The sequence below is a fragment of the Acipenser ruthenus genome, chromosome 3, assembly GCF_902713425.1.
Source record: "Acipenser ruthenus chromosome 3, fAciRut3.2 maternal haplotype, whole genome shotgun sequence".
Taxonomy (NCBI): domain Eukaryota; kingdom Metazoa; phylum Chordata; class Actinopteri; order Acipenseriformes; family Acipenseridae; genus Acipenser; species Acipenser ruthenus.
This window is the reverse complement of record NC_081191.1, coordinates 101,973,319-101,997,309: the sequence shown is the minus strand read 5'-3', so window position 1 is coordinate 101,997,309 and position 23,991 is coordinate 101,973,319. Positions and strand designations below refer to the sequence as shown.

The 23,991-nt window shown below is 37.7% G+C and overlaps 1 protein-coding gene across 1 annotated transcript; it reads left to right on the top strand.

Moving 5' to 3' along the window:
* Window positions 1–254: 254 nt before the first annotated feature.
* Window positions 255–23,173, top strand: LOC117394254 (zinc transporter ZIP12-like). Its single transcript, XM_033992365.3, has 13 exons — window positions 255–329; window positions 2,078–2,388; window positions 9,247–9,531; window positions 10,122–10,329; window positions 11,977–12,164; window positions 12,470–12,641; window positions 15,321–15,493; window positions 16,308–16,460; window positions 17,112–17,219; window positions 17,662–17,749; window positions 18,191–18,349; window positions 18,526–18,713; window positions 22,556–23,173. The coding sequence occupies exons 2-13, from the start codon at window positions 2,080–2,082 to the stop codon at window positions 22,682–22,684; spliced, it is 2,160 nt and encodes a 719-aa protein (XP_033848256.3). The 5' UTR covers window positions 255–329; window positions 2,078–2,079; the 3' UTR covers window positions 22,685–23,173.
* The last annotated feature ends 818 nt before the right edge of the window (window positions 23,174–23,991 follow it).

Here is a 23,991-nt window from a genome sequence, read left to right as displayed (position 1 = left end):
CAGTAACGGTTCATTGCATTGGGAACTGGAACATATGCTATACTTTAAGCCTTATTTGAATAATACTGAGGGTAAAGTGTATTTCTACTGTGCAGCATAAAAATAACAAGCAGGCAGCAATCATACAACTGTCTCCCCCAATGCCTAAAGTGCCATCATTGTTAAAATAAAAGCAGCTTTCACCATGGCAACCAGAACCCTGTGAGGTTGTTGTTGCTAATCCTTTTCAGCTTTTTTTTTTTTTTTTGTAAGAGGTTTAACTCATACTCTGGAATTCATATAAAATTATACATTTCTGTAGAGAAGGACCTGATTTTTCAGCCTGAAAGGTAAGATTCTCTACAAATTGCTTTTCCTGCCATGTACCGTGTCAGTTTGTATACAAATTGCTTTTCCTGCCATGTACTGTGTCAGTTTGTATACAAATTGCTTTTCCTGCCATGTACTGTGTCAGTTTGTATACAAATTGCTTTTCCTGCCATGTACTGTGTCAGTTTGTATACAAATTGCTTTTCCTGCCATGTACTGTGTCAGTTTGTAGCAACTTGGAGTTCCTTTTCTAATTCTAAGTCTGTTCATGTTTACAAAAAAATATCGAATCATCAAATATGTTTTTGGCACAGATGTTTTTTTTGTTACTTTACCATGATTGTTTTTGTTGTTGTTCAGTAACGCAGTTAGTAACATTTTTATTTCTCATTTCTGAGGTGTTGTAGCCAATTTGTGGTTTACACTCAAATCTGGTGATGCCACTGTACTCAAATTGAAATGTTGTTTACCTGTTTTACAATATGTTATATATACACATTTCGATTTTCTGCTATTTTCTTTTTTTTTGGCAAAGCATCTTACAGTTATACATCTCTTTTTAAAATGTAAAAAATGTTTGTGAATAATAGGTTAAAGACTGTATCACTGTGGTCTGTGACCACGGAGCAACCTTCAGACAGATATAGGGGAAGCTCAAAAAACATATATTTATGTTGAAACAGCACATTGGATAATTTTTTCTCTCAGCAACCAGTACATTTATAAAAATTTGCCAAAAGATAAGACACCAAATTCAAGCCTGAAATGTTTATGTACAAGGTGAAATCCACAAAGCTGTCAATCAAATGTCATTGAAAGCAACAACATGTCTGAATTAACACTTCTGAAAAACAGTTTTGAGTAAGAAAATGAATATCAATTTACTGATTGATGAATTGCATACATAGATAGTCGATGACCAAAGCACACATGTAAACAGAAATTTTATGCTGCAAGGAGCTGACAGTTTAAAGTTGAACTAAGTCAGTTTATCCAAGAATATTAAAACAAAAAAAAAACAAAAAAAAAAAAACATGGGAGGTGGGATACGTCTAATTTTCAAAATAGAAATAGAAAGAAACCTGACCATCACAAAACATTCTCTACAAGTAGAATGCTTTTGTATAAGAGACCACAGCCCCTCCACTGACAGCCGTTAGTGGCAGGTACCCCAACATTAATGTGTATGTTGCATCCTTGAACTTCATAGTAGAAGTAGCGAGAGATACTCCCTCCAGGAGACTGTTGCTTCGTAATCACCACTCAAGGCTTGACCAATTTTGTAGTACAAACACATGGAATTAACGGAAATGTAGCATGCTGGATAACCCAACAGATGGGAGCCATGAGAATGTTTACCTAACTACAGTATTTCAGCCAGTGCTAATCAAAGATAGTTTTTTTTTTAAAACTGCAAAATAAATATTACATATCCTGCAATAACTGAAGCAAAAGTGAATTATATATAATGTTCAAGATGCAAATAAAATATCCAACACTATAGTAATTATACTCATATATGCTTGTGTAAGAGAGTCCAATTAAATTTAAAAAGCAAAGGTTTTAATCCTTTTGTTGCAATTTGGCTTTGCTTCTAACCAGACAACCCCTTTGTATCTGGCTATTTCAGCTTGTAAGCTCCCTGCAGACCTCCTGTTGTTCAGTAACAGCTTGTCAATGTAAATCAGCTTATGTACCAAATGAATACCGCCTTCCGAACTGCACACATGCTCTATTACTGAAAAGTTTCTCCTATTTCCCCTCACAGATATGGTTATCAGCAAAGGTGCCAATGCACCAAGGCCGGTGATTGCAGCTAAAATGCTACTTTGGAACAAGGGTTTCCTATTTCTGATGGTGCAATTCTGTGTTATGGTGAGGGCCTTTGAAACAACAGCCCCTGGAGAACACCATTCGGAGACTGACAGACACGAATACCTGAGAGAAGTTTTACAAGTTTTGTCTGTTGAACAACAGTCTCAGCTGAACCGAAACCAAACTCAGTCTTTAATTAAAGTGTTGTTTGACATTTTGGAGTGTCCAACGCGGATTGCTGGAACACAACAACAATGTGATCAGGTTGGTGCTCTCAGAATCATTTATGAAGAACCGATTAAACAATAATTCTTATTTATCATGTATGTTTTGGGTGAACAAACCTATTTATGGGTATATTGCCTTATTTATTTTTGGTGATAGCTCTAAATGAAAATTGCTAAGAAAGACACAGGTATAGCACCAGCAGATTGTTATACCCAGTTTAATAAAGTGAAGTGAGAATGCATATTCCAGAAATGCAGCAGGTTTAATTTTCAGCACCAGTTAACTTTGTAAAAAGACAACCCCATAATAATTAACAAAATAGTTCAGTGTCTTTAAAATGATATAGCAGAATACCCAAGCCTGGGACAGGTTAACCGATCTGCTGTGCTGAATTAAATTATTTTTCACAGTCAGAGTCTGATCTTCTCAGATTAGTTTTTTTTCCCCCCGCTAGACCTAGAAGTCTGCAGTGTTGACAGAATTATGATTATTCTTATTCAACTACCACTAAATCCTTTTTTGTTATTAGACAATATATGACTAGTTAGGGTTTCCAAACTGTTTCCCATAATTAACTGTTTGAACAAATTATTTGTTTATAAGCAAGTATTGTTACACCCACTTGAATGACCTCCTGACCAACTGACCTTTAAGTGTATTCTAAATACTATACAGTACAACCGGAATAGACAAAGCTAGTAATTTGACATTCAAGGTGAAAAAAAAAAAAAATCATGCGTAAATTAAAATGTAGGCTTCATGCCAAGTTTTAATCTGTCCAGGACATGAGATAAAAAAAAACAAAACTTTTTTTTTCAAGGGATTGTAAAGTGATTGACTACATCCTCCTGTTTTTTTTTGTTTTGTTTTGTTTTTTTGTTTAAATAAGGCAGACATATTCACTTCCTTTTAAATCTGCATGGAGCTCAATACATATTTAAGGCAGATAAATTAAATACGATTAAGTAGGATGCCGTAGTAAACATTGTGCTGATGTTTTTGATGTAAAGTGTGCACTGAAATGATCTCCTCCAACAAAAGATAGCATTTAAGTTGTCAAACTACTTCACAGTATTATGGCTACATTGTATGAAAGTCATCGTGTGAGGCGCGTGAGTAATAATGGAATGTCCAAACAGCAATTTACGTGCAACCAAATATTTTGTTTTATTAATATTATTAGTTACACGATAAAAAAACGAAAAAGAATGGCGTGAGGGAGGGGGTGCTGGAATAAATAATAAAAGAAAGAAGGATTCGTGTTGTCCTCCGTCCTCTTCACGATATCCCGGACATGGAAGGGATAAAACAAAAAAAAAACGTTATTGCGTATTCCAACACCGTGATAAAACAAAAAAACCAAGCAAACGTTAGTGTCTCCCTCAGGCCCAGTAACCCCGCCTATGCTTTCAAGGACCAACCCCGAACACAGTAGCATGTTCCCTTAAGTATGCAAAGCCCCGCCCCTGTAGTCAGTGGAACACCAATCCCAAACTGACAAGTGTCCTTACAACTCACTTGACTCAAGTGGCCGGAATTTACATACTCGCACTTCCGCCCCTCACCAAGGTGCCGCCCCTCATAAAGATGACTTTCGTCATGGTCACGAGACCTTGGTAAGGGAAGTCCCGAGTTGGTTTGATGCCTTCTACTGTCGGGAGGCTGAATTACAGACCGAGACCCTTTTGACTCATCACATATCCCACCCCTCAGAGTGGAGCCGAAGGAACACTCTGAAACCTCTAACCCCTCCTTTCTCCCTCCCTCACGGGAAAAAGTCAGCATTTTGGTGGAACTTACCTGCACGATGTCTTATTTGAAAGGCGAAGGGTTGGAGCGCCAGGTACCACCGCATAATCCTAGCGTTTGAATCCTTCATTGTGTCTAACCACTTTAAAGAGGCGTGATCTGTGATGAGTACAAAGGGTCGCCCCAGGAGATAGTAATTTAAGGACTCTACAGCCCACTTTACTGCCAGGCATTCTTTTTCAATTACTGAATATCTTCGTTCTCTGCGCAGTAACTTCTGACTAATATATAATATCGGGTGTTCTATACCATCTCTTTCCTGGGACAGAACCGCCTCCAGACCAGCCTGCGATGCGTCGGTCTGAAGGATGAACTCTCGGCTGAAATCCGGGCTTACTAATGCTGGGGCCTGACTCAAGTTAGTTTTAATAGATTCAAAAGCCGTCTGACACTCTGCACTCCACTTAATTTTATTTGGAGCGTTCTTTTTAGTGAGATCAGTGAGAGGGGCGGCTATAGTGGAAAAGTGTTGTATAAAGTGGCGGTAATAACCAGCCAACCCCAACAATGATCTCACCTGGGCTTTCGTGGTAGGTACCGGTGAATCCAACAAAGCCTGGACTTTTGAAACCAATGGTTTCACTCTACCCTTACCCATTATGAAACCTAAATATTTAGTTTCTTCTTTTCCAATAGCGCACTTTGCCATGTTCGCTGTGAGCCCCGCCTTCCTCAGAGACTGTAAGACAGCTTCTAATCTATTCAAATGTTCTTTCCAGGAAGAACTATAAATGACTACATCATCGATATATGCAGCTGCATACTCTCGATGAGGTTGTAATACCATGTCCATCAGTCTCTGGAAAGTAGCAGGAGCTCCTTGAAGTCCGAACGGCATAGTACAAAATTGAAAAAGACCATCTGGGGTTGAAAATGCCGTTTTCTCACAAGAGGCTTTCGTTAATGGAATCTGCCAGTATCCTTTCGTCAGATCCAAAGTTGAAATAAATCAAGCTCGTCCCAGATTGTCTAAGAGTTCATCTGCCCGAGGCATGGGATATACATCAAACTTAGAGACAGCATTCACCCTCCTAAAGTCGATACATAACCGTAGTGACCCATCTGGCTTGTCTACTGGTACAATTGGGCTACACCACTCGCTTCGGGAACGTTCAATTACCCCAGGTTTCAACATACACTCCACCTCCCTCCGAACAGAATCTCTCCGACTTTCTGGAATGCGATACAGTTTCTGTCTAACTCTCAGACCTGGTGGAGTGATAACAGCATGTTCAATCAAATGCGTTCTTCCAGGCATGTTAGAAAACACATCACTGAACATATTGATTAAATTGCTTATCTCTTTCCGCTGATTAGGAGTTAATTGTTCCCCCATCGGGACCTCAATTACTGACACTGGCTCAATTGAGGGTCCAAAGTCCTCTCCCTCCTGTGTGGGAGATATAAAATGGACCTCCCGTTCTTTCCACGGTTTGAGGAGATTAACATGATAAATTTGATTTTCTTTCCGACGCCCAGGCTGTTGGATCTCATAATTAACTTTTCCAACCGCTCGAATAACCTCAAAGGGACTCTGCCATTTAGCAAATAATTTAGATTCCGATGAGGGAAGCAACAACAATACTTTGTCTCCAGGTCGAAAGTTCCTAATTCTTGCATTTTTATTGTAGCTTTGCTGCTGCTTCTGCTGTGCTGCTTTGAGATTGTCATGCGCCAATCGACCGACTAATTCTAAGCGATCGCGTAACTGTAACACATATTTCACTATATTTTTAGATTCTTTTGACTGTTCTTCCCAAACCTTCTCTTATGAGATCCAAGATACCCCGCGGCTGCCAACCGTACAAGAGCTCAAACGGAGAAAACCCCGTTGAAGATTGTGGTAACTCACGAACTGCAAAGAGCAAGTAGGGAAGCAGTTTAGCCCAATTGTGTTTTTCTTGATCTACAAAGCGGCGCGGCATACTTTTCAAAGTCTGATTAAATCGTTCCACAAGCCCATCCGTTTGAGGATGAAAAACTGAGGTTCGAATTTAACGTATTTTCAATAATTTGTATAGTTGCTGAATACAGCCAGACATAAAATTAGTGCCCTGATCAGTGAGAATTTCTTTCGGGATTCCCACCCTAGAGAATATTTTTACCAATTCATTTGCTACAACTTCTGCATTCATAGAGCGTAAGGGAACAGCTTCTGGATATCATGTTGCGTAGTCCACTACTACCAAAATATACCGATACCCTGAGTCTGTTCCCTCCAGAGGGCCTACCAAATCTACACCAATCTTTTCAAACGGTACCCCAATAATTGGCAGTGGGACCAGAGGTGCGGGGCGAACTGACTTAGGGGCAGCTAATTGACATTCAGGACACTCAGATACATACCTCCGCACAAGACCATAAATCCATGGCCAATAAAACTGGGCCAGAATTCGTTCCTGGGTCTTTTCAGTTCCTAAGTGACCTGAAAATGGGATATCATGAGCTAATCTCATGACTTCCGACTGAAAAGGCCTAGGAACCAATAACTGTTTAACGAGCTGTCCCGTCCCGGGAGCCCGGGTTATTCTATATAATAACTGCCCAGATACAGAATAATGCGGAAATATCACTGGTCGTCCTTCCTGCATATCCTTCCCCTCAATATATCTAACCTGTTTCCAAGCATATTGTAACGTGGGATCATTTTGTTGTTCATATCCCAGGTCAATATCTCGGTCCCAATGGTTAGATACACTGAGAGGAGTGTCTTTTATTATGTGACCTTCCACATCAGTAACCTCGCAGCCCGGTCAAACTGAACACCTACTCCCTTACCCTGCCATTTAAAAGATTGGTTTACCTTTGAGTCAGACCCCTCCCCTTGTCGTTTCAGAGTTCCCTAATATTTTTCCACCCGGCGCTCTCTTTTTTGTTTTTCTTGGGTGGATTTTAGGGTTAAACAGGTCGGATTGCAACGGAAAAATGTTGCCAATTGTTTTCTCCTGTTGCTTAGATTGTCCCCTGGTAGAAACGAAGACCATTTCCTGACCTAAAATACGATAAAAAAATGGCCAGTCTCTTCCCAGGGGAACAGGGTATGGTAAACATTGCACTACAGCCACTTTAACGTAAGCTGAATAATCACCTACAGTAAGTCTAACTTTAGTGGTGGGATAAACCCGAGTTTCTCCATGGATACAGGAGATACCCCATCCAAGAAAGCTTGTCGAATTAATGTTTGTGCACACCCAGAGTCCTGTACTCTTAACTGATAAGGGCCCTCCCGACATTCCCCAGCGTTCTTACCTGTTACTGCTGACCAGGATCTTTTAGCAATGTCCACCTCCATTATCGAACAATTCCTGGCAATATGTCCTGACTCATTACACCGATAACATACTGGTGTAGGAGGCACCAACGGAGTCTGTTTGTCCTGCGAGTCAATGACCAGCAGGTTAGGGTTTTTTTCTCTCGCCCAAGATGGGGCTAACCTCGGCCTCCATGATCGAAAGGTCTGGTTACCCCCTCTGGGCTTCATTGACTGGTTGGTCCTAGTTGGTTTAGGGGCAGGAATGGGGTCTGAGACGGCCCCTTCGTTCGCGTCCTCATATGCCTCTGCCAGGATGATGGCATTCTCGAGAGTGGTAGGTTGATTCCTTTTAATCCACTCTCGATTTCCTGGCGGTAGTATAGAAGCAAACTGCTCTATCACGATCTTCTACACCAGTTCTTGGGGTGTGTGTTCTTCCGGCTGCAGCCACCGGGTGCACTGATCCATGAGATACTGTCCCGCGACCCGGGGCCACTTCCCCTTGGACAGCTGGTATTCCTGGAAGCGGTGCCGGTATGTTTCCTCCGTGATCCCGAGGCGTGAGAGAATGGCTTCCTTCACCTTGTCATAGTTTCTTGCTTCTGTGGCCATCAAAGTTCTGTAAACAGCCTGTGCCTCCCCTTTCAAACAATGTGCTAATTTCATAGCCCAGTGTTCTTTAGGCCACATTGCTGCTTCCGCCACTCTCTCAAAGGTGATTAAGAAAGCCTCGGGATCATCTTCCGGAGTTATCTTCTGCAACTTAGGTTGAGCTGCAAACATCCGGGCAACCGCTGTCTCCGATGTTGATGAAGGTGTTGAAATCTTCTCCACCAGCTGTCCAAAGAACTGGGCGAGCTGTTCCTGGCACCGCGTTTCTCTCTCCTCTAACCTCTCCTCCTGCTCCCTAAACATTGCCAAGACTGTAGCTGGATCCCTCTTCTGACACCACGTGTGAGGCGTGTGAGTAATAATGGAATGTCCAGACAGCAATTTACGTGCAAGCAAATATTTTGTTTTATTAATATTATTATTTACACGATAAAAAACAAAAAAGAATGGCATGAGGGAGGGGGTGCTGGAATAAATAATAAAAGAAAGAAGGATTTGTGTTAAAACAAAAAAACCGTGATAAAACAAAAAAACCAAGCAAACGTTAGTGTCTCCCTCATGAAGATGACTTTCGTCATGGTCATGAGACCTTGGTAAGGGAAGTTCCGAGTTGGTTTGATGCCTTCTACTGTCGGGAGGCTGAATTACAGACCGAAACCTCTTTGACTCATCACACATGGCAACTCATTTGATCCAGTTCCGCACCAGACCTTAGCTTTCCTAGGATGTTTGTGCTGTTAGATAGATGAATGTAGTTATAACAAGGTGAACTGAAATACTTTCTGCTGTGTTTATAAAACAATTTCAATTAGAATCAATTTAAAGAACCATTATTATATATTAAAAAGTGGTTACGTATCACTGGTTCAGTATGAAAGCTAGTGATAAGCAGAACCATTAATGGTTGCGAAATTCAAAACAAATATAAAGCCCTGGAACCCTCTTTTCAAGGAGTGTAGGATAAATTATATAGCACAATAATGTTGCACTGCCTGTGCAACACAAATATGCTTCCCCACAATAAGCCTTGAGGAGCCTTTTCAGAAGCACTTTTGTTCCGGAATAGTTAGTAAGCATGGCAATTCAAGCAGACAACAATATAGAATCATACAGACCACACATACAAGTATATTCAAAGCAGGCAAGGAATTAAATCATATTAGGAAAAATGAGATGATACTGTAGATAACTGTATCAACCAAAGTCTTTTGTCATTTCAGTGCCTTTCAGCAGATGTGCTTTTTTCTGCTGTGGGAGAAGGTGTCAATGAACACACTGATGAAGAAGGTTTTCTGAAGATTTCGACTGTCCTTCTTTATTATATCATTAACATGAGAGATGTCTGCACCTTAAACTCATCTGCCGGTTCTCCAGACTACCAGTTCTACCTCACTGCTGTGTTGGACTTCAATCACAAAGAAGACTTTAAATATCTCACACAAAACGAAACTGAAAGCATCTTGGAAGTCATTAACCAGCATTACGTGCCTTCAACAACAAGCCAGGTGAATGATCTACATTAATGACAAACATCAGATGCAACAATATGTTAGCAGGTCTTCAGGGTTTGAAACATTAATACTCTGCTCAATCGAGGGGTATCACTGCTTGAAAAATTGAATTACTGACGAAACAATTTAAAGATGTTTTAAGTCTTTCTTATTAAACTGTTTAGCCTTTTGTTGCAGGACAATTATCTATTCACACATACCAAGATGTTTAGTAAGCAAATAGTAAAACAGGTTACAAATGCCCACCCGTCACCACAAACTAACACATGGTGTATTATTTCCATCGGCCAGAGTATATACTGTACACTACCCTTTCAACCAAGAATTATTACCCAGAATGGACACTTTATTGCTTTAACTATTTCCAAGTCAGTCTCAAACCTGTATTTGAGAACCTTCAAATTCATAAAACCATTTGTGTTTTAGGTTATAGTAAACAATATAGTTTAACAGTATGATATGGGTGTGTATATATATATATATATATATATATATATATATATATATATATATATATATATATACACACACACACATTACATGATAGTACTAAACTTGTTTGTTTTCCAATAATTGCACTTTAGTGCACAGATGCAATGTTGTTAACCAGGGAAGCTGGTATTCTGGATACTCGAGGTGCAGACAGAAAAGCTGTACCAAAACTGGCTGCTGCAATTATCACTCATGTCCTGAAACGGAATTGCTTTAGCAAACACAGCCTGCCCTTACCAGGATTCTTCACTGAATACATCTTCCATTCCCTGAACAGTACCAGTAATATAAGCACAGGAGGTAAGACAACAGTTATACATGTATTTTTATTTTTTTTTGGCATTGGTGAAGGAGGAACATAGTTGATGAATCAGTCCCAGTCAACATGGAGGCTAGTTAGCCTAGTGCAAACTCTACCTATGAGTCTTTAGACACAGTGAAGGTGTATTTGGATAATGGTTGCAACCATTAACAGTAGCAATATGTCACAGACATGTTCAATACGGGAAAACTTCCTTCTCTGCTTTTTAACTAGAACAACTTCAGTACCAGTCATTTAGCATCTAGAATCCTTTAAATAAAGCATGTTATTTAAGAACTTAGTGTTCTGAGTGAAGTTGCTAAATTAGTGCCATAGACAGCCCTGTGCATATGCACGTTTAATGAATGAAACATGACTATTTGAAATGATGATAGCTATTATGAATTTACCATTTATCAAAGATAAAAAATAAAAAAATAAGCTAATTTGGTCAAACATATTAGTTGGTCAACATCTGTGACAAATATACATAGAAAAGGGAAACAGCTGCAGTCTGGAATGTGGCTAGAACATACAGCAATGAACTTTACCCCATACCCCTAGATATGATCAAGGCAAGTGTCCAGCACCCCTCACTGTGAATTTTTTATTAAAGCTAAATAAAACATGGAAGAAACACCATTTTTTAGTAGACCCAAGTGCCTACATACAGTATGTAAGTTAGATAAGGGCACAACCATATCAATATATGTGGCTGCAATGGAAAGGTAGGACAGGTAGGTAAGGCAGGATTTTTTATATTAAACATCTCCTCCAGTTCCCCAAGCAAGTTGTTTAATAAATGCAATCCCTATAGAAGCTATATTGATATGGTCTGTAGAGATAAGGGCACTTCTGCCTATGTTTATAGAAGATGCAGTCAGACTGTGTGCACACTTTTAGTCCACGTTACTTATATAGAAATAGATAACACTAGTATCAAAAATAGCCACAAAGTCGATGGTTCATGTTGAAATCTTTAAAGACAGTGAACCCTTGCCAACACTTCAACACTCAGCACAGAAACCACATGACACATGGAAACTGGAGACAGACTTAAAGTAATTTTAGCTAACAATATAGTTCCATAGATCTTGGCCATTTTACACTTCCATTAGCTACACAGATCTCAAATGTACAGTTTTGAAAGAAACCAATGTTATAGCAGACATGTATTTTCATATTAAAATATTGTATTTGCCACTACTTTAGGTTAAAGGAAGCTCTCAGTTTATATACCTTATACTCACAGTATGCGTTTGCACTTGCACTTCCTGGGTCATTTCCCCTCAGCAGTGTCTTCTGGTCAGAGTAATTTACTGGTTGAAAGTAGTGTATGTCAGTCAGCTGATTGGTTATTGGAGAATATCACTCTCCAGGTGAAAGTGCAAAAACATGGCTTATAAACAAAGAAGAATTGAACCTTGTGTAGTATCAGGTTTGCTCGAACATTTTGTTAGCTACAATTAGCTACAGTGATGCATGATTAGAATGGGTTACCAAGCCCCTTTTTGATGCTGAATCACTGGGGTTCTTTAAGACCTGCTTTTTGGGATCAATTAGCTTCTAGGAACCGGGCAGGCATTGATGTTTCTACATTTTTCTTATGTTCTTGCAACTTGACTGCATTTCTTCATGATCATTAGACCTTGACCACCTGCTTCATCTGCTGGGACTTGGAGGAAGTCTGGAGCATAAGAGACACAGGGGGAGGAGAAGCACAGCTTTCAGGCAGCCACAGGACTCATCACACCTCCCTGTTCAAATACAAAGACACACAGAACATCCAGACTGCCACCATGGCCTTCTACAGCACATCCCAGACTGGACAAAGGTAAAGCACCCAGCAAGTTAAAGAACTAAGAAGCTGGATCCAAGGGTGCATTTAACTTGGGGTGTACTGGCTGAAACGATTGTATGTCCATGAATTTCTAGAAAATATAGTTAATCAAGAATACATTGTATTATTTTAAAAAATCTCAGGAGGGAGGTAATGATTTTGAACTCAACAGAAATGGAAATTTTAGTTACCTAGAGAAAGCTTTTGTGAAATTTAATTGCAATTGTTCAGTCTGACAAAAGGTGTGTTCAACCCCTGGGCAAATGTTTGATCTCAGCACCTCATTTTTCTTTAAACAGGTTTGTTTCTCAGCCAAGCAACTTGTGCAGATTCATTTGCAAGGCAGCCATCCTTTGATTTCTAAAGAACACTTTAGCCAAATTAGCCCTGCCATCATCCAGCAGTTGCTTAGTGGCGCCTGTGAAAGCAGGGAACAGGACAACACAAGCTCTCCTCCAAGTGCCATAGAGAGTAAGTGTACATGTTCATGAAATGTTTATATAAGCTGTCCATTGAAAATGAAACCCATCTTACATCCTCATGAAGAGATAGTTCAGAGCAATGTCTGCTTTTGTAATGGAAACATACAGCTGGCTCCTCCAGAGCCATATCGAGGTGGCACATGTACCATTAAAAAAAAAAAATAATGCTTGTGATACCTTCTGTTCTGACCACTATGATAATAATGGCTGACAGTTTGTGGGTTTTTCACCAAACCACTATTTAGAAAGATTTTTGGGGGGTATCAAACTACAGGCAAGTATATTAAGTATCATTAATTGATTCATTACACAAACTGTATTTGGTAGTATGTTACAGTTGAACTCAATGATATGAGAACAATTTATCTAAAGTATATGGAATAACCCCATTTTAACTTATAAGAACAAATGTCTAAAGGATGATTCATGGATTAATACAGGTATAAATATAATTAGTGACATTTTTATTGATAAATCCTTTCCCTCAGTAAGAGCACTCAAAGTAAAATATAAATAATTCATTTGTATATAATCATATTAAATCTACTCTTTCTAAACTATATCAAAGAAAACCTTGTCATCCACAGATTACCAAATTGGAACAATTTTTATCTGATTCTAAGAATGCACAGAGATTTGTTTCAAAATTATATAAATTGTTTCAAGATATTCAAATTGCCTTTGATGGCTCTTTAAAAGCTTACTGGGAAACTGTTTTGAAAACAGAGTTCAGCAATAATACGTGGAGATTGATCAATTTTCCTCACAAAATTCTAAATTGTGTTCAATTCAATATACAATACTGCACAACATTTACTTTATCCCCTCCAAGTTATATAATTGTAAGATGTCAGATAATTCTTCATGCTGGAGATGTGGCAATTGCACAAAAGTTTCAATATTTTGAAAAGATATATTCTTTCATGTAAATAATATATTTAATGCCAATATAAAAATATAAATGACAAAAAAGTATGTTACGGTGCAGCTATTAAAATACATTAGGAGGAAAATCAATTAAAATGTTTTGCACATGAGAAAGGCAAAGCACTCAGCAAGTTAACCAAAAAAGGGAATAGTTATCACAAAACTTACTGTATTTTTTCACCATTAAAATTAAGAAAATCTTCTTAAATTCCCCTCAAAATAGGAACTTAAATACATTGGAAAAACAGAGCGTATGCAAGCAGGTAACAGTATTAAGAGACCAATTTACTACATACTGTATTAGTTAACAACCGCAATTAGTTAACTTTAAAGCAATGTTCCCATTTATATATCACTGCCTTTGTGGGCTGCTCTATCGAGTAATATATATATATATATATATATATATATATATATATATATATATATATATATATATATATATATTGTAACACAGCAGGGAGGGGGTTAATATCCTCCCTGCAGAAAACATGTGCGTATGCACATTTTGGTTAATTGTTTTATTGTTAATTATCACCTGCACCTGGCTTTGATTGTAAATTAGAGCCAGGTGCAGGGTTTATAGGGAGAGCAGTCAGTCTGCTCTAGGCTGCTGAGTAGAAGGAGGCAGGAAGAGGTACTCTGCTTCCCAGCAGTCGTAAGGTAAAAGTGTGTTGTATGAAACCTGTGTGGTGTTGTTTAGTGTGTAGTGGGGAAACAGCCTAGCTGTCCCACTGGTAGTCAGGGTGTTCCTGAGGTGTAGTTAGTGCTCGTACAGAGCTAGGTGTTTGTTTTGTATTTTGTTTATTTTGGTTTTTTGTGTGACTATTAAAAAAATAGCGCAACAGCGCTTTTAAAAATCAAGTTTTGTGTGTGGCTGGGTCATTTTAAGTGCTGGAAAAGAACCCGAAGGACTAAAACCCTTCACAATATATATATATATATATTATTACTACTACTATCAGTGTGCTTTTATTAGAAAATGCTTCCGTAAAAATAAACTGAGGACAAAGTTTGGAAAAAAATATTGTGTAATTGTAATAATAATAATAATAATAGTAGTATTTTCCTTGGTAATTGATTTGAATAATTCAGCTCTCAAAGAAATATAAGTCGATATACCATACTCTTTATTTTTAACGGTTGCATAAAATTCTCTGAGATATTCATTTAAACTCTGGCAAGTGTTTTCCTCAAAATTTGTGTTTATTATTTTCCTTTAACCAGTCTCGAAAAACATTAAATGCTCAAGCTGTTTGTTTTCTAGTATTTTTTTCAGTTCTTTCTATTTCAAATAAATCAAGTCGCTGTTGGGTAACGCTCCCATGTCTAGCACTACTAGTAGTACTGATGGTAGGTTTGTCGGACAGTACTTCAGTACTTCTCTCTGTACTACTTACAGCGACTGTAGACATCTCAGTGCTGCTCATATTTTCCGGGATGTTTTGATTTAGCCATTCCTCAACTGACATCTTATTAAAAACGTTGAAATTTACTTTAAATGACATTTTGTTAATAGCTGATGAAGTGATCTTGTTTGATTTGTTTTTGTGATATATATATATATATATATACATACAGGTATATATATATATATATATATATATATATATATATATATATATATATATATATATATACATATATATACATACATATACACACAGACACATAAAAAAGCCCAGGGATCTTGTCGAAGTTCCATTTTTAACATTTTTTTTTTCTTCCACTTTCTGTGCAGAATATGGCTACAGCACATTGGCTGTCTTGGTAATCACAGTGAGCTCTATGCTTGGCATCATCCTAATCTTTTTCAACTCCTGTCAAGAGACCTATGCTCTTATACTGCAGCTGTTTGTAGGTCTAGCAGTTGGGACACTTTCAGGTGATGCACTTCTGCACCTCCTGCCACAGGTAATGAGCAGCAATGGACAGAATAACAAAAAAATAAAACATGATGCGAATGCATACAGTACATACACAATTTCTCTACCAAATTCAGAACTCTAAAAAAACAAAGGTTTACACCACAATGTTTTGTGAAAGTGCATGCATGTAGTGGACATACACAGTACACAGTATTTGTGCCGGGTTTGCATGATCATCTGAAAACAAGCCAATTGTATGAAATGCTAATCTTTAAGTAGGGTGATGACTTACAATTTAACTAAAAAGTGCACTCCCATAAACACAAACAAAAAACCACAGGGTCTATGTTAATGATCTTAATACCACCCTGCAATTTACAAACCTCGTTTTATACAGACCTTATTGGAGTAATGTTAATAAGTGGGTCAATAAATCAACCCTGGGTGAAACTCTGGGTATTCAGATCTGACACTGTTTAGGTTATTAAAATAGAACCCCCCATATACAAATTTACCATAGAAAAAGCAAAGTGTTATCAAGCACAGTGAAAGCATGGTAAAGAATAGGCATGTGAAACAGTTAGTGCTGTGTGATACTGCTGTTACAGATTCTCCCCTGTTGGTTGAGATAGAGTTGAAACCTCTAAAACCACGAATGCAGACGAGCCTGGCTTTGTTGCATTGTGGTTAAGATGCTTGCCTCCGGTTTGAGAAGTCGTCAGTTCGTGCCCAGCCTCCACCTTATTACATAAGCATATTAAAAAGCATGGCAAATAACGGTACATGTTTCTACATAACCTAGCTCCCCTAACCAGGCATACATTACTGTATCTCCCTTACCCTCTCTTTGTCATGCTTAGATCCTTGGCCTGCATGACCATGTGCATCATGAGGAAGACAGTTCAATCAAAGAAAAAGATTACCTCTGGAAACTTCTAGGAATGATTGGGGCAATCTATGGGTTTGTCCTAATTGAAAAGATGTTTTTTCTTCTAGTGTCATCACGAGGTCAGGTAAGAGATGCATGCAGTGGGTTCACAACACCTTCAAGGCAAATACACAGTTTATAATTCCATGTCCACTGAAAGAAATATATTTAAAAAAATCTTGAAAAAGGATTAAGTTAGTTCACTTGAAATGATTAACTTAGTTTTGGGATACAATGAGTCCCCTTGAATGATAAATTATATGAAATAAATATTGCATTAACATGTCCTCTCCCCCAATCCAGTTTTTGTTTACTTTCCTGAATATATATTATTTTTTAAGCATTTTGATGATAGTGTCTTCCACATAAAGTACTCCAGTTTTTGCTCCAAAACCTCAAACTACATGTATTATGATGCTCTATGAGGTTACAATGAATAGTACCTAGTTTTCTAATTAAATAGTTAACTCTGCATGGTCTCATTCATTATCCAGAAATATATACAACTTTACTAGCAACTGGGTTATACAGGTTGGAAGAAGAAGTGTGGGTGTCTTTCGAGACCTGAAACGGACTGGACAGTGAACCAGGATTGCTGTCTGCTATGATATAAAGCGCAAGAGGCTATTAAGGAATGCTGTTAACAGATACCAAGGAATTGTACTTGAGAATACAATTTAAGACACCGTTGCCTTATTTGCTACTCCAGCTGGACTGCGTGTGCTTTTTCTTACAGGATCATTCATTTGCAAATGGCTACTTGGGACATTCCCATGACTTTCCTCTGGAATCTAACTGTAGTGACCAATCAGTGCGAGAAAAATCCACATCAACTATGCAACTGGTGAGTAATCCGTCTGATTTATTATGTTGCCCTATTTTCCTATTTACATCCACAAACTGAACAAAAAACAGTGGAGGAGGAGGGGGAGGAGGACACAATGTATGCCAAGTAAACCCAGCTTTTAGCAGTGAAACAACCAGGGTAGCAGTTTTGTAAGGGAAAACATGGTAGAAAAATGATTGCACTGCTTTCCACATAAAATAAATAATTCTGAAGTGCTTGTATTTAAATACGTGATGCACATTCAAAGTCCTGAATTGGTTAAGATTCAAAACAAAATCTCCATGTTCCATTGAATCCTTTTTAAACTGGATGGAGGTGCTGCCATCTGTAAGTAATCACAGGGCTTGGTTTGGGAAATGCTGCACCCAACTTTACAGTATAGCGTGCATTTTTATAATTAAGTAATTTAATAGACTAAGACTATGTTATCACAAAACAGGGAATTCCAGAAGATTCTGAAAACACCGAAATTCCCTCAGATGATTTACATCTACATGGTGAAGAACATATTTCTACAAGTGGCAAAAGTAAGAGCTTAAAATATACCTGATATACGCTACATTATATGATATGATTATGGACAGTTTGTCATTTCCGTCTTTTATGGCAATTTGTACACCAACTAAGAGAGTACTGGGAGTGTCCAGTTCATGTTGGATAGAATCTACATTTAAAAACATTTTTAATCTCAACTCAAACACACTCCACGTTACCTGAGCTACCACCAAACACCACAGCTCAAGTGGACCAAAATGCCCCTTGGCCCTCTTGGGATGACATCTTAACAGTAGGGATTTAAATCGCCCTAAGAATACAGATAATTAAAAAAAAAAGACATTAGACACTACAGTAAACCAACACTGTATTAGCTTGAACCAAAAATATATATAAAATACTACATAATCGCAAAAACTATAAAACTGACCTTTTACCAGAGACTTTCTGACTGACTATGCTTCTGTCCTCAGAACAAAGGATTTCCTTGCTGGCTATCATGGTTATAGTTGGAGACAGCCTTCACAATTTTGCAGACGGACTAGTAATAGGTGCAGCTTTTTCGTCATCAGTGGAGACTGGCATGGCAACCACTGTTGCCATTTTATGCCATGAAATCCCTCATGAAATGGGTAAGACATAAATGATACCTGACAACACAGTATGTTTAAAAGATGACCATGCATGCAATCTAAATTGTTCATTTAGATATTTTAAAAGTATGGCCTTGTTTATTCACACTAACTGGCATTATTTATCCTTCACATGAAAAGCCCTGCATATATCCATTTTGTCTGCCTTATGCCAGGTGATTTTGCGGTGTTGCTGAATTCTGGACTATCAGTAAAGAATGCCATGCTGATGAATTTTATCAGTGCACTCACAGCCTTCATCGGGCTCTACATTGGGCTCTTCGTCTCGACGGACACAGGCGTTCAGCAGTGGATATTTACTGTTACTGCAGGAATATTCTTATACCTATCACTAGTGGAAATGGTAAGCATCACACTATTTCCATAATGTATTTAAGTTCAGTTACTTTATTGAAAAACTAGAAATGGGATGTTTTTAGAATAAAAAAAAAATAAGGGGAATGTCATATCCGACGGAAGGGTTTGTAAAATGGCTATTAGAAAAAGTACACCATTGTAATGGAACTTTATTTAGAGGATCATGGAATACAGCTCTAGCTCTAAGGACACTGAGGTCTCTTCAATTGATCTAAATGGTAGTGGATCTGTATACTGCCATCGTTTTGTCCGTGGTGTATATCATTAACACAGCCAGATGATAAAACAATGTGGCACTGAAACGATTAATGTCCTATCTGTAATGGAACTTTGAGGGAATTAAAGAATACTATTGTGGAATTAAAAGAAGTCAGTATCAAAGCGTGTGGTCTGTATTATTGATATGCATACTGAATACGAAGCCAAATATCTGAAAACGTTAGGTCTTTATCATCTGGAACACAACAAATCACAAGCCCATATGGTGGCCATCTTAAGTTACAGGTCATAGTGAGTCCTTAGATTTTGCCGCAGAAGTCCATAAACCTGAAAATATGACGATTAGTGAGATTTGCAAATTCTGTGTTCCAGTGGTTAAAGAAAAGGGCTTGTAACCAGGAGGTCCCCGGTTCAAATCCCACCTCAGCCACTGACTCATTGTGTGACCGTGAGCAAGTCACTTAACCTCCTTGTGCTCCGTCTTTCGGGTGAGACGTAATTGTAAGTGACTCTGCAGCTGATGCATAGTTCACACACCCTAGTCTCTGTAAGTTGCCTTGGATAAAGGCATCTGCTAAATAAACAAATAATAACAGATTCTCTAATGGATATGTAGGGATTGCTTAAGTGTTAGAACATTGCAAAAATGGTAGCTAAAACTCTTGCTAGCTTTTAATTGCCCCACTGATGATTTTAATTTGCGAAGTTTTAAAGAATTAACAAATTGCTACCTACTATCATAAGATTCTAATCCCAAGGGGAAGACTACATTCAGAATTAGGAAAATATATATATATATAAGTAAACAAATTCCAATAATCCCAATTCGAACAACTAAGGTTTTGTTTTGTTTTGGTTTCTGATCAATTTATTTTGTTTTTTTAATATATATATATATATATATATATATATATATATATATATATATATATATATATATATATATATATATAAATTAAATTATAGTATAAATTTGTAAAGAGCTGTAAGAATAAGAATCTAGAATGCCTTCAGTTTTACATTGCTCATGGAATTTAAAAACAGCCGCTGATCACTGCATTTCTAGTTTCTGAAAATCCACCCACACTTGTGCCTACTTCGACCTTGCGTTTTATAACCACAGAAAGTTTAGATCTATTCAGCGAGTGTATATATTGGTCTGCAGCTGTCATCTGATAACCAACACAATCCTTTGGCAGAAATTCAATATGGAACAGAATACCAGTCATCTAGCAAGCAATTATTATCCATAAATCAGAGCAGAGCAGAGGTTTCACCTGGTTCAATGCACAATTTAAATCAAGGCACTACAGTGCAGCAACTAGTATATTCATATATGGATAACACAAAATAAATATATTTGTTTTAAAATGTTTTTAAAATAACCACCCCAGCCTCTAACTCTGGAAAACTATACATTTCTATAATAAATAATCTGTAGTTGTAAAACAGAGCAAATTCATTAGGTGGTCAACAAATACAAATACCTTGTGCTTTACAGCGAAGAGTTGAGGTCATGTAAAACCGTTATTGCATCTAGGTATAACATAAAATAAAAAATAACAAATGATTCTAACAATAAGACATTTACTTTTTTATAGCATCCAATAGTACTTTAAGGTTCAAAATACCTTAAGTTAAAAATCCAATTATATCAGGTCTTACAGAATTCACTTAAAACTTAATTCTGGCAGTAAATTCTTCTTCTGACTCACACATACGCTTGATTTGTTATCGAAGTCTTCCAAAACACAGAAATATAATAATACAATTGCAATATCAAACATGCAAACATATATAGACGTTAACAGATGTTTACATATGAAAAGCAATAACTTACTTTAACTTAGTGGTGCTTTGCTTCACAATATCCATGGAGAAAACAAGGTCTTGTTATATTGCTTTACTATTCCATCATCAGCCACCTCAAAACCGAAATATTTCTATACTTCATTGCACACAGACTTTCAAGCCAGTCAGGTGTTGTAGATTTATGTATCCCCGTAGAATTCTGTATCCATGTAGATTTGACACCTGCGTAGATCAGGATCGCTATACGTGAACACTTGATGTTTCTGAACAGTATTTACATGTAATAAAATTAAAATGCGTTTTAAAAGAAAAATACAGTTTCATAAGGTTACTTTTAATCAAGGGTTTCGTGTATTGAGAAACGCAGGAGGCTGAGTGTACTGTAGAAAAGCAGTGGTGTTAAATGTGCTGTTTGATTTTGCTACAGAATTAGTTTGGTCTTGTTTTCAATATTTGTTGTAAAACTCAGTGGTAGTGCTTGAGAACACAACGGGACTCGGGCACAGGAATATCACACATCCACGTCCAGCTTTGAAAAACTGCATCTGCACAGGCATGGGATCATGTGGGATATAGAATTCTATGCAGAAATCTGCGTAACACTGGAAGTAATTGAATCTTCAGCTTCTCTGCGTGTAAATGCTGACTCACGACATCTCTAAAAGTATAAAGTACTTTTGCATTATTTTGACATGTTTTGATGTTTTAAAAGTACATCTCATCTATAATACCGAAAGTTCACATTTTAAAAATGCATTAATAATAGCGTCAGTAATAAACCGCTGATGCATGCCTCAAATATCTCAAAAATATCTCAAAATAATGCAGAACAGATGGCCAATGGTGCTTATGAAGCATGCAAATAGCGTTTGGTCCCTAAACGCCAATCAATGGAATAAAATGGTTCAATAATACTTTAGTGTGTGGTGTTGACCATGATTGGGTTGTATAGGGTTTGTTGTATATCAATATAAACTAAACTTGATTATACTGCTTTGTATTTTTAGCAGTATTAGCAATAAAAATGTATGTCTCTGCAAGTGTACATGATTTTTTTTTTTTTTTAATCCCACGATATCACGATATGGAAATTGTTATCAATATCGAACAATATGGATATCATATCAAAATATCAATATTGGTGCCCATCCCTTTATATATATGTATAATATAATGTAAGAACTATAGTTACCAGCAGGGGACTATAATGCCCGAAGCCGCAGGCCCCTGGAGGTAACTCTAGTTCTTCCCATGGGGCCTTTAGTTTCCCACTAAGAACCGCGGTCTGCAGTCCATATTTGTTTTATGAATTAGCCAAGAAAGTAAGTGAGGCAAGGTTGTGTACTAATTATGATTTTATATATTTTGTTTAAATACAGCTGTTACAGAACAAATAAATAACTTTCTCACTGCAGCACAGAATTCTCAGAGGAGTCCATTGAGTTTGTGAACATCGTATTTATTTACATCGTGGAGGTGGATTTGTTTGAATTTTAGGAAGTCATAAAACACTGACAGCGAAGTGTTTGCAGCATCGTTTTACAGTATATTTTGTAATTCATTTTCTGTTATGTCAAAAAATTGCTGTCCAGCGAGATACAAGTTTGAGAGAGAGAGAGAGAGAGAGAGAGAGAGAGAGAGAGGTGTTATATAAATGCAACCACATGAGCTTTTACACTAGTTAACTGTAAACACTGAGAAGACTGTTCACACATTTATGACAATGGAATAACATCTCCTTTACTTTTATAAAAATATTCAATAATGGAATAATGAGTTTTTCTTTTTCCTTTGCAGCTTCCTGAAATGACCCATGTACAGACTCATCGCCCCTGGTTAATGTTCTTCCTGCAGAACCTGGGACTCCTGCTGGGCTGGGCCTGTCTCTTGGTCTTGGCTCTTTACGAGCATAAGCTTAAATTCTGAAGCATCCAAAGCATTTATCTAAGAAATATAATTACAGTATACCTGTAAACGGGAACTCCACTATTATAGCAACGGTTTGTATAAACTAAATTAGACAAGTTCCAATTCTTAAATATAACCAGTGGTCATACAAAATATACATTTTGTAGAACAGTTGTTTGTTCTCTATTAAAACAACCTCACTTGATTTTTTTGTTTGTTTAATCAATTAAACTAGTGGTTATTAATGGTCATTCCTTGGTTGCAGTCCATGTTTACAGATGAAAACATCAAGACGAGGAGTGTCCTGGTGATCAAACCACTGCTTTAAAAGGGAGGAATTTTTTGTTAACCTGTCAACAAGCATCTATCTTAGCAAAGCCACTGATTATATATATACAGTGCCTTGCGAAAGTATTCGGCCCCCTTGAACTTTGCGACCTTTTGCCACATTTCAGGCTTCAAACATAAAGATATGAAACTGTAATTTTTTGTGAAGAATCAACAACAAGTGGGACACAATCATGAAGTGGAACGAAATTTATTGGATATTTCAAACTTTTTTAACAAATAAAAAACTGAAAAATTGGGCGTGCAAAATTATTCAGCCCCTTTACTTTCAGTGCAGCAAACTCTCTCCAGAAGTTCAGTGAGGATCTCTGAATGATCCAATGTTGACCTAAATGACTAATGATGATAAATAGAATCCACCTGTGTGTAATCAAGTCTCCATATAAATGCACCTGCACTGTGATAGTCTCAGAGGTCCATTTAAAGCGCAGAGAGCATCATGAAGAACAAGGAACACACCAGGCAGGTCCGAGATACTGTTGTGGAGAAGTTTAAAGCCGGATTTGGATACAAAAAGATTTCCCAAGCTTTAAACATCCCAAGGAGCACTGTGCAAGCGATAATATTGAAATGTAAGGAGTATCAGACCACTGCAAATCTACCAAGACCTGGCCATCCCTCTAAACTTTCAGCTCATACAAGGAGAAGACTGATCAGAGATGCAGCCAAGAGGCCCATGATCACTCTGGATGAACTGCAGAGATCTACAGCTGAGGTGGGAGACTCTGTCCATAGGACAACAATCAGTCGTATACTGCACAAATCTGGCCTTTATGGAAGAGTGGCAAGAAGAAAGCCATTTCTTAAAGATATCCATAAAAAGTGTCGTTTACAGTTTGCCACAAGCCACCTGGGAGACACACCAAACATGTGGAAGAAGGTGCTCTGGTCAGATGAAACCAAAATCGAACTTTTTGGCAACAATGCAAAACGTTATGTTTGGCGTAAAAGCAACACAGCTCATCACCCTGAACACA

Excerpts from the sequence above, each read along its gene's own strand:
- LOC117394254 (XM_033992365.3), top strand. The coding sequence starts at position 2,080 with ATGGTTATCAGCAAAGGTGCCAATGCACCAAGGCCGGTGATTGCAGCT. Across the intron at positions 9,532-10,121 it reads TGCCTTCAACAACAAGCCAG|TGCACAGATGCAATGTTGTT; the intron begins GTGAATGATCTA and ends ATTGCACTTTAG. Across the intron at positions 12,165-12,469 it reads ACATCCCAGACTGGACAAAG|GTTTGTTTCTCAGCCAAGCA; the intron begins GTAAAGCACCCA and ends TTCTTTAAACAG.